The following is a 16,407-nucleotide window of genomic DNA, read 5'->3' on the forward strand; positions in this document are numbered from 1 at the left end:
CTAACAGTGTTAACACGGTTATTTTTTTCATTGAAGGTTGAGCTCCGAGACAATGAGATTGAACGTTTAGCAGTCGCCCTAGATGGCGGTCGTTCTCATGATGTAATATCTCTGGAAGCCAAAAGCAGAAGTAATGAAAAAATTATTGATCACTTGAATTTGCAGGTAACACTGGTGAATCTCTTTCAGCTTCTACATCTAGAGATCCCTAAAGCATAACCTAAAACTTTAAAATATGGATCCTCTTAACATTAGCCAAAGTACAGTGGAATGTCCATATTCTACCCCTTGATTCAATGGACTTCCCATGCAAATGGCTAAAATTTTCAAGTGCCATTTGGCATAATAGCATTACATAAATAATGCAACAGGCCAGGTGTCAGTTTATGTAATTTTTCATGATAATGACATCTTCATACAAATGAATAACAGACACAATTAGTCCATTAAAATGAGATTTCACTGTAATTATTGACATTTCCTGGAGAACTACTTTTGGAATCTTGATTTGATGAATGTATGCAGATTGTAGTTAAAGTTATCTTAATTATGCTCTTTATGCCTTTCTAGAGTTATTTTTGAAATGTCTGGATCCAGCATATAACTAATGCGATTATGTATAACTTAGGAGACTTTTTGTCATTCACAGATTGAATGTACTGATTTGTATTCTAAGGGCAGAAAGTACTGTGTTTGTTCATTATGGAAAATCCTTGAAGGAATTTCTAAATTTTGTTCAAGTGAATTTAACTGGATACGTGATGTCAATATTTATAGGTTGAATTTCTACAGCAAACAAAAAAAGATCTTGAAAAGCGCATAGAAGATCTTTTGGATAGCAGACAAAATATGACTAGTGAGGTGGCTCATTTAAGCAACAAAAATGAAGAACTGTGTCAAGAATTGACTGAAATTGATCACCTGGCCCAACAGTTGGAGAGGCATAAAGAAATTGTGCTTGAAACTGCAGATAAAGAAATTGGAGAGGCTAAGGTAAGAAAATTTTGGGAATTACGAGAACATCAAGAATATGTTCCAATTCCTTGAGAAAACATTCCACAGTTTGTTTTCTCTCACAATTCATTTTTTGTTTTAAATGTTACACATTATAAAGTTTTATGCTGAAGAAGTTTTCTTGTATTTTTACTAATTAAAAAAAATTAATAATGTTAGTTTTAATGGTTTTGTGCAGCTCTGCATAACTGAATAAGAATTTTCATATTTTGCTGTTGATTAGAATGTATATAACATCTTTCTAAATTTGATAAGTGGAAAAGCTCCGAAGTTAGCTGAGAAACTAATTAAGAGTTTCTTAAAATATTGAATAGGATTAGTATTTCCATAAAGCTACATACAGATTACTTAATAGAACTCTGTGGGGATATTCAACCAAAAGGAAATAACAAGTCTTTAGTATGAAACTGATTAAGATCTTTTCACTTTCAGGCAGCAGCTGCCAGTGGCCCAGCATTCAGTTAAGGTCACAGAACTGAGCTTTTTAATTTGCAGTTCGGACTCTTTAGGGAAGCACTGGGCCGTGGAGAGAAGCAGTAAAGGAAGAGAGAGCCAGTTTAGTCAATCTTTCTGCTCTGGGGTGGCAGGAGCATATCATGGGACAGCTATTAGCTGAATGTAACGATGAACATGTGAACGAGAGAGACAGAGGCACTGCACAGGTTATTAATGTGGGCCTAGATTGTACTTTTTCATCACTATCGTAACTGGAAACAGTTGCTGTCCAGGGCAGTTGCTAAGTAAGGAATACCTGCACAGCCATTAAAATCCTTTTGGAACATTTTATTACAATAATATTGAACATGAAGCACACTTGAATGGGAAAGATTACCAGGGATGTCAGAATAGACTGGAAAATTGGGGGGGAAATATATCCTGGGAGAAGGCAGGGATAAGCCACTTCCAAACTGTTGCCCAGAAAATTGCATTCAAAATCTCAACTTGATGTCATGTTTACGTCTTATAGGAATAATAATATTCACTGCAGAGAGCCATACTTCTGTGTTTATATTTTGAAATATCCATATAATTCCATTTTTTACCTTTATGATCGGTTTGTGTCTTCTTCAATCTTGGGTTCTCTGCCTTAGGTCTGGGAGTTTCTGTGCAGTATCTACTGGACAGGGACCTCTGATTTTCCTGGAATCTGTTGGAGCCACTCTCCAAATTTAGGAGTCACAGCCCTGAGTGCTCCTACTACCGCTGGAAAGACATTGGCCTTCCTTTCCACATCCTCTCTAGTTCTTCCTTCAGGTCCTGGCACTTCCCCAGTGTCTTGTATTCCACCTAACGGATATTCTTGTCACTGCTACATCCATAGCCACTGCTGCGTTTTGGTCCTTGTCTGCTGTCACTTTGTCTGCTTGATTGGCAAATATCTACTTGCTTGCGTGGATCTGGAAGTCCCGCAGGAACTTAGCCATGTTATATTTTGCAATCTTCTATGGCAGTGGCCCCCAACCTGTTTTGTGCCACGGCCCGGTACCGGCATCACAAAATGATCCACAGACCGGTACCGGCATCAGCACGCATGACAAGGCAAGGCGAGCCGAGCGACCGGCCAGCCAGCCGTCCCCTGCTTCTCCCCGCCACCTTCAACTCCTCCTTTGTACCTTTTTTTGCACTTTTTGTGCTTTCTTAATCTCCGCCATCGGGACGGCTCTTCGTTAAGCCCCCCCACCTTCGATGAAACTAAGGCGCGAGGATTCCTTCAGGACCCAAACGCCGCTTTCCAACCGGAAAAGCTCACCCGGAAGCACTTTCTCGTCGAAACAAGATGGCGGCACCCAGCAAACCGGCGGGCCCGGTAGCAAATGATCCACGGACCGGTACCGGTCTGGGGCCCGGTGGTTGGGGACCCCTGTTCTATGGAATTTTCTATCTGGAGTTGGGAAGGTCTATTTCAACTGTGGCCTCACGAGTGCAGTATACAGCGGTATTGTTGCTTCTCGTCATCTTCATGCTATCCCTCTGTTGATGCAGCCGAAGACTGAATTGGCTGTTTTGGCAGCTGCAACACACTGCTGGCTCAGGCTTAAGTGGTGGTTCACTAGGACAACACCTAGATTCCTGTCACGGTTAACTATTGTTGAGCCAGGAACTGCCTATTCTATACCTGTGTGCATTTGGTTTTTCCGGCTTAAGTGCTAGGGCCCCTTTCCAGCTACTTGGTGGTGCCATTCAGTGTATGCAGTTCCTGCCTGCATCTTACATTGTCATGCCCCCAATCTGCAGGGGGGGGGGAGATGAGTTGGAACAAGAAATGCCAGATATGGAGAGGGCGGCTCCGTTGGCCTTGGAGGAAACTGAGGAAGGGCAGAGTCAGTCTAGGCAAGACTTTTCTGAAATAGTAAGGCCTGCAGGCAGGGAGGAACAGAGGCAAGGGGAACATGTGGGACAGAACTCAAGCGAGGAGCAAGGATCACCCCTTCCTGATCCAAGGGCTTGGCGAGCAGAGAGGAGATGTGATCAGGGCAGACGGAGCAGCCATCTACATGCGAGGAGAGTGTCCCGCCCATCTTCACAAGGCACACTGGGGGAGTGAGACTTAAGGAGACGCTGTGGGGAGGGGCATTTGTCGGGAACAAACACTGAGATGTTTGAACTGGCTAAGAGTCCTTGCAAGAATCCCCCAAACCCCCAAAACTTTAACCTTAGACTGTCTACTATTGACCTCACCCCTTTCCTGAGAGGTCTGTAGGGGGCGTGCATAAGCGCACCAACGTGCCTACCGTCCCTGTCCTATTGTTTCTTTTTATTTTTCTTATATGTATCCATGTATTCATAACTATGTTTATACTTATACCTGTTATCTTGTAAGCAATTGACAAACCAAATAAAATAAAAAAATAAAAAAATTCCTGTGGGCATTCTGGACTAATTACCCGGATCTTTTGTTCCTTGAACTCCTTGAGTCGCCAAATACCTTTGGATTTATTACTGAGCAGCCTTGGTGCTGACAGCTGCTGGGCAGGGGTAATTGCAGCCAGGAAGCTGCCTGAGGTTTGTGTGGGGTTTGGTTGTCATTCTCCTCGAGACTTGCCAGAAATGTGGGAGCGTGTGGGGAACTTTGGAACAATCAAGGGGTGGTTTGAACTGCCGGCTGTTTGTGTGATTCTTTGTACCATGACCTGGGTCATCACATTACACCTTGCCACTATGTGTTAGATCAGATGGTCTCTGAGGCTTCTCCGCCTAGTCAGCACTTTGGGTCCTGTCCTGTTTCTAGGGATCTGGTGCTTAGTTTCTATTCTTGTGCAGCTAGGATCAGTGTCTCAGTGCTGTCCATATCTCTTGTACATCTCATGCAGGGTCTTGTCTTGCATGGTATTTCCTCTGCTTGATCTTCCTTCTATATCAGCTGCCACCTCAGGCATTCTCTCAGCAATTCATTTTTGGGTGCCATCTTATTGATGTACTTCAGGATGCTTCGGATTACTTCCAGGACAATGACTTTGACATTCACCTGACCCCACCCACCCTCTTTCCATTTGGTGTTCAGTCTATAGGTATTGGGCTTGGGACAGTCCTTCCTGACCACTATCTATCTATCTATCTATCTATCTATCTATCTATCTATCTATCTATCTATCTATCTATCTATCTATCTATCTATCTATCTATCCATCCATCTACCTACCTACCTACCTACCTCTCTCTCTTTGCAATTCTTCACTAGTTCTGTAAAGTAGGTCTAATTATTCCATATTGCAGATGAAGTATTGAATTACTTGAGACCAGCTAGGTCTCAATGCAGATAGATTTCAATTTGAAGCTGATTTCCTGATTTATGGCTGTAATGTTTATCCTATTTTACTTCCACAGCTGATTTCCCTAATATATTCCAGACAGCTTAGTATTTTTTCCCTCCCTCCCTTCAGTTTTAAACGATTTACAATTATGTAGGAACCAATCAGCTTACTTACAGTAGTTTACATGTTAGTGAGCACAGGTTTTTAAAATACAAGGTATCCCAGAAGTAATGCACAATAAAATAAAATCAGAAAAAAATACATTCAAATCTCATTTTAAAAATATAGCAACTGTGCAAGTGCACTAGAAAACAATAATAATTTGGTGATTGATATTTATTGTAGTGACTGCCCTAATATCCATGCAACAATTTATATAGAAATAAATATTTTACTTCTTGAGTTTTATAATAACGTTTTACTTTAAAAATATTTACATATATTTCATGTAAACAGGAAGAAATTAAAAAAAAACACAGTGAAATACAAGACCGTGAGGAGACCATAGCAAGACTGAAGTTAGTAAGTAACCTGCCTATTGAACTGAGTTTAGTTTACTTAATAAACTTTTATATATTTAGGCTTAAATTTAATGCATGTTTGCTTAAGCCAATTATTAATAGCATAAGAAAGCAAATCAATAATATATTTTAAAAAAATTCTGCTTTTTTATATTGACACTATTGTAGTAGATTTTTATTAGTAAGTTTTATAATCCCAGTGCAAATATTTTAAATATCCATCCTGCTGAAGATTGCCTACAATAAAACAGGCAGAGTTAAAATATCTTGCAGTATTTAGATGAAAACTTTCAGTATTGTATTGATTTGATTTGTATATCTGGTTTTTCACCAAGGACAAAAATTGGCATATTGTTGTTTGACTATATTTTTAAGCAGTAACAGATCGGATAATAAAACAGAAATGATAATGCGGTGCTCGAGTAAGATTCTTCACTCTTCTCAATCCTAGAATTACCATGGGTAAAAACGTTATCAGTCTCCATTTTGGATGGGGTTGCATTATCTCTGAAAGATCATTTGCAGCCTGACTCCTGGATCCATTTTGTCACTTGAGTTGTCATCTGGCCTAATGAGTGTCCTACTGCATAATGAGTCTGCCCTTCAAGCCTTCTGGTGCAGAATATGGCTATATAACAAAGTTACTGTCATATTTGCTAGACTAAATAAGCACCAAGCCTTCTGGTGCAGAATATAGCTATATATTTGCTAGACTAAATAAGCACCAATTCTCAAAAGAAATCTCCCTGCACTGGGAGGTACTTGTTACCAATTGCATCTCCTTACTCCATTTAAATGCTTCAGTTGTTTAAGATTGCAGTACTTGAGGTAAATACCTGCCTATGATCTGCAGTGCAGGAGCTCTTTCTTGTTTTATGTCTGGGATGAGTGCACTCTGTGGGAATGTAGGCGAGGACATTGGGATGCCTTTCCCCAGAGACTGGGCAAGTACTGACTATACATATATCCCTTTGCATGAGGTAAAGAAATTGGGGTTTTGCTCACATGAGATTTAGCTCAGACTTCCTTTGATCTCTTAATCACTTTTCCATTAATAATCTTTATTCAATACTGTATACTTTAACTGCTATGTTTTTATTTTGTCTTTACTGTTTTATCTTGTTTTTATAGATGTTTTTCTCACACGAAATCTTCTGGATATTGAATAGGCTATAAATAATATAAATTGACTAATTGCCAGTTTATAAATAATACATCGATAGATAAAATAAATTGTACCTAAGTCAAATATTCTGATATACAATGAATGCTTGGTGCATCTCACCTGAATACAGGTAGTCCTCGACTTACAACAGTTCATTTAGTGAGGATTTGAAGTTTGAACAGCACTGAAGTGACTCATGACCATTTTTCACACTTATGACCGTTGCAGCATTCCTGTGGTCAAGTGATTTACATTTGGATGCTCTACAACTGGTTCATGTTTATGACGGTTCCAGGTCATGCGATCTTTTTTTTGGTGACAATCTGACCAGGAAAGTTAGTGGGGAAGCCAGATTCACAGTCAGATTCAGAATTAACAACTGTGTTACTAAATTTGTAATTTAACAACTGCACTGATTCACTTAGCAACTGTGGCAAGAAAAGTTGTAAAACCGGGCAAAACTCACTTAACAAACGTCTCCCATAACAACATAAATTCCGGGCTCATAAATTCATGGTCGCAAGTCGAGGATTACCTGTATATGGAAATGTTATGCAATTTTTTTAAAAATAGGTTTTTTAAAATGTATCTTTATTGTAGCCACAATTCTAAGTTTTGTAATATTTGTGTCACGTTAGGAGTTATCTTCCTATCGCAGAGAAAAAGAAAAATTGAGTGAAGAACTCTTTGGAAAATCAGAAGAAAAACAAAATCTTGAGATACTCTTAAGCCAGGCTCAAGTAGAAAACCACAGATTGTCCAAAAAAATTGAAAACCTTGAAATTATAAGTAAGTATTTATATTCCCACGGGCTGTTAGAGCTGGATTTCCAGCCTCAAATGAAATCTTGAGGGGAAAAAATCTAAAGGGGAGTCAGGAACTTTTACAGAATTCATTGCTGAACTGTTTATTAAATATTTTCCCTCTAATTCTTTCAGATTCTGGTACCTTTCCTAGGGAGTGCAGACTCCTTTACACAACTTGTTAGTGTTGTGTAAAGTATAGTGTTATTTTACAAATTTAAATATTTGGTTACTGTAAATTAAAATAATATAATTATTGTATCCTACAACTGACAAATATTAAATAAACTAGTCTAACCCTACGCTTTGTCCTAATCCTAACCCATTGGATCATCGTTTCAGAGATATTTACTTACTAAATAGAGAAACAAAATGACTAACGATGGGCAAAAAAGCCGGGCTTGCGATTTCAAACTACCTGCTAGTTTCCCCGTTGAATTTACTTGTAGGAAAATTGACAGGGGTTATCACAAATCTTCCTTTCCTTTCCCTCCCCTCTTTCATTAGAAATAGAAATATTTTGAAAGAGTTTTTCTTTTATCATGTTCACAAGGAATGCTTTAGGGATGCGGTGGCTCCATGGCTAAGATGCTGAGCTTGTCGATCAGAAACGTTGGCAGTTCGGCGGTTCGAGTCCCTAGCACCGCATAATGGAGTGAGCTCCCTTTACTTGTCCCCAGCTTCTGCCAACCTAGCAGTTCGAAAGCGTGTAAAAAAAATGCAAGTAGACAAATAGGAACCATCTTTGGTGAGAAGGTAACTATGGCATTCCATGCGCCTTCGGCGTTTAGTCATGCCGGCCACATGACCACGGAGACGCCTTCGGACAGCCCTCCCTCTTCAGCTTTGTAACGGAGATGAGCACCGCCCCCTAGAGCCAGAAATGACTAGCATGGATGTGGGAGCGCAAGGGGTACGTTTATCTTTAATGAATGCTTTAGCTAAAGACTTTGTGTGTATGGAAATTTCATCCTTGCCAATTGTGGTCTGTTGCAGATCGGGAACTTGTCATAGAGCTGGAGAGAATGAGGCTGGAGGGTGGCATAGCACTTGGAGACAAGTCGCCTTCTCGCCTAGATACATTTGTAAAGACCATAGAAGAAGACAGGGACTATTATAAGCGAGAACTAGAGTGCCTCCAAAAGATATTTAAAAGAAGATCTAGCCCGTTAGTCAAATCTCCAGAAAAGGTAAGGCTTACTGTGCTTAGTACATCATACTTCAATGATATCACATAAAATCCAATTACTCATCAAATTATCTTTCAAGCTCTTAGCTTTATAAAGTGTGCTCTCAGCCATCAGATATGGGTCAGATGATCCCTTTTGTAGCAGGCTGATTATTTGCTGCTTTCATACTTTGGCAGTGTGTTGTGCTGGGTTTCATTTCTTGGCTCATTTCTTTTAGAGTTCTCCTCTGCACTCACCTGCCTGCATTCAATTTCTTGTCACTCCTGACTAAGAAGTCAAATAGGAGATCCAGATCACAGCTGCCTATTAAAACAGCTGTTAACAGCCAATAAAGTGAAAAGATTATGGTAGAAATGATGTAGTCAGGCAGCATCCTCAACTATTTAGACATATAATGAAATAATAATAATAATAATGCACACTTTAATAAGGGAAAAACTAGTTTTCTCCAGTTAACATTAAATATGAGGCAATGTGGCATTGTATTGAAATATTAGTATGCTTTGATCTCCAGTTTTATTGGATTCAGTGATATCTCCTTAATAAGCATGATTGATTTATTTCAGCTACAGATAGTCCTGGACCTACAAAAGTTTGTTCAGTGATCGTTCAAAGTTATAAGGACATTGAAAAAAGTGACATATCTGTTTTTCAGACTTATGACAGCATCATTTATGACAAACAAAGTCAATGAGGAAGCCAGATTCACTTAACCCATGTAACCATGTCATAAAATGGGGCAAAACTCACTTAAAAGATTTGTCGTCAGCAACATTTTGGGCTCAATTATGGTCATAAGTCAAGGATGTCCTGTAAATATGTTAGAAATTATTTGTAGCTCTCTATTTACCTATTTTTCTTGACAATTTTTTAATGAAATTATTACAAGATTTCAGTAAACAAAGGCAAAACAGAAAATGCTACTGTGTCGAATTTATGTTTTGCCGACAAAGAAATAAATAAAGGGAGACTAGTATAGATCTATTTCACACTATTTAGCCCTCATCAGCTAGCCATACCCTTCTGGGATTCCAACCCGGGCTACTTGCATCTTAGGTGGATGTATTAACCTCTAAGGCATGCTTTAAAATGCTACTATTTCCTCAAAGCAATTATAGAGAAAGCATTTGCCATTTTGTAAAAGACATCTAATAATTTCCCTATAATTAACAAACGCATGTGAACACCAAGAGTTTCCTCCTTCTCTAACATGGCCACAGGAGAAGATGGATTTAGTCTAATTGCAATTTGCATTTGAATCTGGGCAGCAAGTGGTTAGAAACTGACTTGTTTTGACTAACCATAATAAATATATTAACAGGGTGTTTCATGGCCCTACTTGAGGAGGTGAGACGGATCTGTGGGGTAAAGATTCAGAATATATTCAACAGAGTTTTAGTGCTACGTTTGAATGTTGAGATCCTGGCCAGATAACTGACATAAAATCAGAATTTCCCAGTTCTGGGCAATGTTAACAATATAATCCAGGGCCGATTTGGTATGACTATTTGCTAAATAATCCATGATTTATAAAGCATGGAATGATTATTGTTTTTGGGCTGTAATCCTGTCATTAGTAATATATATTTTATTGACCTGTTTAATAATATGGGTGAATACATATGTGGATGTATAAAGCATATTCTTACTTTTTCCTTTTTTCCCCCTCTTTATTTTGCAGAATGAAGACCTTAGGTTAGTTACACAAGAGAGAGATGAGCTACAGTCCATGCTAGACAGATTTGAAAAGCATATGATAGAAATTCAGTCTAATGTCAAACTATTAACTGTAGAAAAAGACAAATTAAGTGTCCTTTATGAACAGGTAAATAAATATAACCTTGATCCAGAGCAATATAAAACAATGAAAATCTGCAGTCTCATCAAAACAAAACTAGATTTATTGAACTATTGCAAATTCCAGTTTAGAATGAGAAAAGAAGAATGTGAATGCAGAACAAAATAGTTGTATAAATACTGGATAATGATTTATTCTACGATACATATTTTGCTATCTATGAAGAATAGTTATAACCTGAGATTCCACCAGACATAATTTCATGTTATGCAGTTCGTGAATTCATGAGCATAAGTATATGCATGAAAAACACATATACTTATTATGTATTAATTTTCTGTTAAAAGTCTAGTAATTACTTGGCAGAGCGTATTGTAATTACTTTGATTTGTGTGAGCTGCCCAGAGCTATTGAGAGTCAGGTGGCATATAAGTTTAATAAATTATTCATTTCCTGGGCTAGTGCAATTACACATTTGACGTTTATTGACATTTATTGAGTTTTGATGCTAAATCTCATGGATATTACACACACACACACACACACACACACACAGAGAGAGAGAGAGAGAGAGAGAGAGAGAAGGAAAAAATACTTTAAACATGGGCAGAAAGACAAAGTCTGTAATAGTTACTTTAAATTGATTATTTGGTATTGTTACATTTAGGAACAAGATTTTCTTGGTTTGCAATGTAGGAAATTTGTATGTATATTTAGCTAATTTGGCCAAGCCCAATTTCTTTTTAAAGACTATGTAGCATATATGTCCTTGTAAATGTTTTTAAGTTAAAAATGTCAAAGTTATTTTCAATAATATTCCAATATTGTGGAAACGGAGAGTTTTTGAAGTGTATTGGTTTTATTTTATATGGGGAATACTTAAAAATTTATATTGAGAGATTGGAAAGTACCATTACTTCAATTATCAAAGATTGAATGAACCCATTTTTCAAGTGGCTTTATTTTCTAATAAAAAATAATACATTTCCCTTTGGGACACACTTTGCAATATTTTACATAAATATATATTTTAGTTTTATACATTGACATTATTAAATATCAACATTTTTAAGTGTTTCTGATAAATTTTCTTTCTTGTTTGTTCAGTTTAGAATACATTTCATAAGTAGCATTCTGGGTATTGTTTTATTTAAAGTTGTTTTTCTTTTTTTTCTTTTTTTCCTTTTAAAAATTGTAATACAATTATAATTTTTCAAGAAAACCAGCTTGGACTAGTAGTTAAAGCACCAGACTAGGAGCCACGACACTGTGAATTCTAGTCCTGCTTTAGCTATGAATGCTGGCTAGGTGACTTTGGGCCAGATCTCTCTTATCCTATCTCAACTCACTTGGTTGCTGTGGGGAAAATAGAAAGAGGAAAAAGCATAAGCTCACACCTTGTGTTGTTTATTTAAATTAATAAAGGCAGGGTTAAATTAATAAAGGCAGGGTTAAATTAAAATTAATTTTGTTTTTTTAGTCTCAGAATGAATTAAACCGTCTACGGAGAGAGAAAAAAACCTGTTTTCTAACAAAAAATCATGCAGAAGAAGAAAGAAAGAATGCATTGGCTGATTTCAGAAGAGCAGCATCAGAGAAAGAAGGACTAAGGGAGAAATTAAAGGTCAGCTTTTAATATTTTCTGTAGTTTTCAGTAATGAAATAATTTTGGTCTAGATTCTTATTTAAAGTGGCTATGTCTGGGTCCTGTTACATTTCAGATTATTACTGATAATGTCATAAGGATTTCAAAAAGTGCACTTTGGATTTTCTTTTATAATCGTTCTCTTAAGAGTATTGTTAAAACTAATAATGAATAGAAATGTTAATTTAGCACAAATTCTCAAAGTGGCAAACATTTTCTGTTGTAATTTTGGTTTGGCACTTTGTTAAATATTAGGTAACATTGGAAAGACAAATTTACAGCTGATTTGCAGTAATTGATTGTTGATATACAATATATTGTTTGTCAACATTTGAGTTAAGAGTTGCTACGCAGAGTGAGAAGTGGCATATAAATCAAATAATAAATGTTTGGGGATTATTTTTTTTAACAAAGAGGTAAGGGAGAATACTTTTGAGCAGTGTCAAATTGTTGGACCAATTCTTTTTCCCAACTCTTGACAATTTTTATTACTATGATTGTTCATTTTTAGGTTATATTATCTCGTTAATGCAGGTGTGTGCATTTTTTCTTTTTTAATTTAGTTTAATATAACAAAATTAATATTAAAATAGGAATGCATCTACCACATTAATAAAATAATCCTAATAAAAAAAGTCTGCATGTGAAGGAAGCCATTAAAATCTGAAAACAATTTAACTTTGGTTTCTTAGGACACTATAAGTCCGTGATGGCAAACCTGTAGCATGCATGCCGGAAGTGGCACGCAGAGCCATCTCTGGCGGCAGGTGAGCCATCGCCCCAGAGCAGGTCCACTGCGCAGGCGTGTGCCTCGCTCGCCCACCCACTGATCATTGGGTAGCTGCTGCGCATGTGCGGGGCGCATGCAGGAGACTCGCACATGCACAGAAACCCCATAAGGCAATGCAGGTGGGGGGGCCATGCCCCCTGCACATGCACACATGACCCCCCCCACACACCGTGTGTCTCTGCGGATGCACCTGCAGAGAGACACGGTGTGCGTGGAGGATTATGCGTGCATGCGCAGGGGGCATGCCCCCCCGCCTGCATTGCCTTATGGGTGATTGCACGTGCACGCATGCACTTTTGGCATGGAAGGATGGAAAGGTTCGCCATCACTGCTATAGGTCAGTGACAGAATCAGTAGGAACACACATGCTGCATCTTCAATTAATACATTCTAGGTAGCAGATTTAATCTATATGAAAATAAGTACTATCTCTCTAGTACAGGATGTACAACTCCCACCTATAGACTGGTACTAGATCAGACCCGTTGGGAACCAGGCCGCACAGGTGGTGGGCGATTGTGCAAGTGTGTGGAGCTGCATTTGTGCAAGCGAAACCATCCCCTTTACTACTCCTGCCATCGCCACTGGTCTGCAGAGCTGGTTCTGGAGGCTGCTGCTCTAGTAGATTGCTTCTGTGAAGCCGAAGGTGTTATGTAAGGTTATGCAGTGAAACCAGAATAAAATACATGCTCACTTTGAATTAATAAGCTACTGTTGTTGTTTTTTTGCTTCTTATTTATATCTATTTTCAACTATATTTGTTGTTCTAAAGCAGGGGTGGGCAAACTTTTTGGCTCGGGGGCCGCATTGACTTTTAAAATTTGACAGACGGGCCGGGTCAGCACAAGATTTTTGGGAATTGCCCCCTTCCCCCTCTTCTTCTCCTTCCCCTCCCCTCGGAGGCTCCCCTCCCTCGGAGGCCCTCTGAGTCAGGAGTTGCTACCGCCGGCGCGGCTCGCGCGGCTCCAGTCCCGCGTTGCCTCGGGAAGGGAAAGGCAAAAATAGTTGCTGGGAAGTTGCTCGGGTGCTAGGAGCAGGCTTTAAAGTGCCACCCGAGCAAAGTTTAAGCAGCCTGCCCGCCCGCTGGGCGGAACCCTTCCCGCTCCTCGGCGGGAAGACGCTCCAGCCTGCAAACTTTGCCTTTGCAAAGCCCTGGAAAACGGAGCAACTTCCCAGCAACTTTCGGCTTCGTTTTAACTCGCGGGCGCTCGCGCCTGGCGGAGGGAAAGCCCGGAGCCTCCTCCAAGCAGCCTGCCCGCCCACCCACCGGGCTTCCCTTTCGCCCGCGCGGCTCGGGGCCAGGCGCGAGCGCCCGTGAGTTAAAACGAAGCCGAAAGTTGCTGGGAAGTTGCTCGGATGCTGGGAGCAGGCTTTTAAAGTGCCGCCCGAGCAGGACCGCCGAGCCAGGAAGCGGGGCACCAAGGCAGGGCAAAGCTCCACCAGCAGCGGCCTAGCTTTAGGTGGCTCCAAGCAGCCCGCCCCCGCCGGGTGGAACCCTTCCCGCTCCTCGGCGGGAAGGCGTTCCAGTCTGCAAGCTTTGCCTTTGCAAAGTTTAAGCCTGAAGCCCCAGAAAAAAAAGGGATCGGCGGGACTCACCTTCGGGAGAGGTCGCACTCGAAGGTGATTTTGAACTCCCAGCCGAGGCCTTTGCAAATTTCTTTTCTTTCCTACCCCTAGATCGCTCCGCACTGTTTTGCAGCTTTGGGGGCCACACGGCACAGGGCAATTACGCCACGCCCAGCTATTTTTTTCAGGGCGGGCGGATTGGACAGACCAATGGCAGCGATTTTTTTCAGGGGCGGGCCGCATTGGACAGACCAACGGGCCGGATGTGGCCCGCGGGCCGTAGTTTGCCCACCCCCTGTTCTAAAGGAAAACAAAATAGATGCCATTTTCCTTCTGTCGGGTCATTTCATTTGTCAAAAATTTTTGGGTAATTGGGGATATTTTAATATTATTAATGAAAGGGCTCCTTACTGATCTGTTTACATTGTTTTGTTAGGTCCTGCAGGAGGAATATGGTTTAGATAAATTAAAATTGGAACAGGAAGTATCAAGATTGGAAAACACTGTTAAGAGAGTAAGTGTTTTGTAAGTAAATATAATAATTGGATTTGGAGCTATAACTTTTTATGTAGTCGCTATTTCATGATTATTTGGAAAGAAAATGGCAAAATATCATAGGGGCCACATATAATGGAATATGTAATTAATTCCTGTTATTACAAGGCAATTCAACTTACTGTGGATTTCATTGCATTTTATCCTTACTGGAACATATTGTGAAGGGCTGCTTCATCTTGCAATGTTTAAAATACATTAGGTTTAAAAATGTCACATAGGTTTGGAATTTCTTTTGCCCTACAGTTGGAAACAGAACGTCTTGATCAAGTATCTACAGTGTCATTGTTAAAAGACAAAATAAGCTCTTTGGAAGATGAACTGAACATAAAGACTCATCAGCTCTTAAACACATCTGAAGATTCTGCACAGTATAAGACAGAATTGAATTCACTAAAGTAAGCTGTGCATTTTATAACTAGTAAATGTGTATTTGTAATTTGTGTCATTCTATGATGCTGGTGGCTTCAGTGATATGGCCCTAAAAAAGAGGTCTCCACTTTGCATTTGCCTGATAATCAAACTGGAGGTAGTAATATGGCTAATTTGATAATTGAGTAGTAAGAAAAACTAAATATTAATTTACACATATGGAATGGAATGGAACTGAATAGAATTCTTCATTGGCCAAGTGTGATTGGACAAGTAAGGAATCTGCCTCCAATGCATAAGCTCACAGTGTACATACAATAATAAGTAATAATAAGTGATAGGTCATAATCATAGTTACAATCATGAATAAGTTACAAACAACAATTGATAAATCATAAGAAATCAATAGGAGAAGGTAGTAGGAAAAATGAGAAGATGGGAAAAGATGAGGAATGAGACAGTGCTAGATATTAATATTTATCCAGTGATTAATATCACAGATATTTCTTGCATGTGAGTTCCTAGATAGTGATAAGCAGAAATTTTAGAGTTTATATGCCCAGATATACAGGGATTATTGGCAGGGCAAGCTAGTGTATATAAACAGGCAGCAAACCCCACATTCACTTACACTGATAATGTTATCTAGTTGGTAATAGTCCTTGGTGTCTACAAAATTCCTATTTCATTGGAAAGTTGGGGTGGGTATATCTCTTAAAGGGAATGCCATTCAGTTTCAATATGTAATTATGTTTGGTGATACCCATACTTATGAAAATTAAAAGGACAATTTTGGATCTTCATTAGGAAAACAGGATTTTTAATTCTTGAAAATCTAGATTAAGAGGTATAGCACTGATTGGTCTTTTACTCAATCTAACTCACTATTTCTTTATAAATTATAATACCTACTGAAGATACAGTAAAAATGGATTCATATCCTGTGCCCAATATTGTATTTAACATAACTGTCTTGATTTTACAGACTATTAAATGAACAGATTCAGAAATCCCTAGATGAGATACAGCATCAACTAACTCTTAAAGAAAATGAACTTCAATCAGCTCAAGAGGAAATTGAGATATTAGAGGACAAAATAGGTGAATGAGATTGTACTGCATTATTAAGAAAAAAAGTACAAATACTCTAGTTCAGTTTTGCACAAAATCATTCTCAGATTTTTAACAGGAATAAACAATATAAGTGAGACAAATAATAAATTTCCAATTCAAACT

At 38.9% G+C, this 16,407-nt stretch overlaps 1 protein-coding gene across 4 annotated transcripts in view; it reads left to right on the plus strand.

Moving 5' to 3' along the window:
• The window catches only part of CEP135 (centrosomal protein 135), a 45,646-nt gene that overhangs the window by 11,693 nt on the left and 17,546 nt on the right, over positions 1-16,407 (plus strand). For all 4 annotated transcript variants that reach the window (XM_087963590.1, XM_087963591.1, XM_026676555.2 and 1 more), the window contains exons 7-16: positions 37-165; positions 778-993; positions 5,223-5,288; positions 7,091-7,241; positions 8,252-8,445; positions 10,127-10,270; positions 11,724-11,867; positions 14,681-14,758; positions 15,046-15,197; positions 16,157-16,272. In XM_087963590.1, the coding sequence (XP_087819716.1) occupies positions 37-165; positions 778-993; positions 5,223-5,288; positions 7,091-7,241; positions 8,252-8,445; positions 10,127-10,270; positions 11,724-11,867; positions 14,681-14,758; positions 15,046-15,197; positions 16,157-16,272 (1,390 nt within the window). The remainder of the gene's footprint in view (positions 1-36; positions 166-777; positions 994-5,222; positions 5,289-7,090; positions 7,242-8,251; positions 8,446-10,126; positions 10,271-11,723; positions 11,868-14,680; positions 14,759-15,045; positions 15,198-16,156; positions 16,273-16,407) is intronic.

Source organism: Notechis scutatus, chromosome 4 (assembly GCF_049901735.1).
Source record: "Notechis scutatus isolate UNSWTSFEM ecotype Mainland chromosome 4, rNotScu1.2, whole genome shotgun sequence".
Lineage (NCBI taxonomy): Eukaryota > Metazoa > Chordata > Lepidosauria > Squamata > Elapidae > Notechis > Notechis scutatus.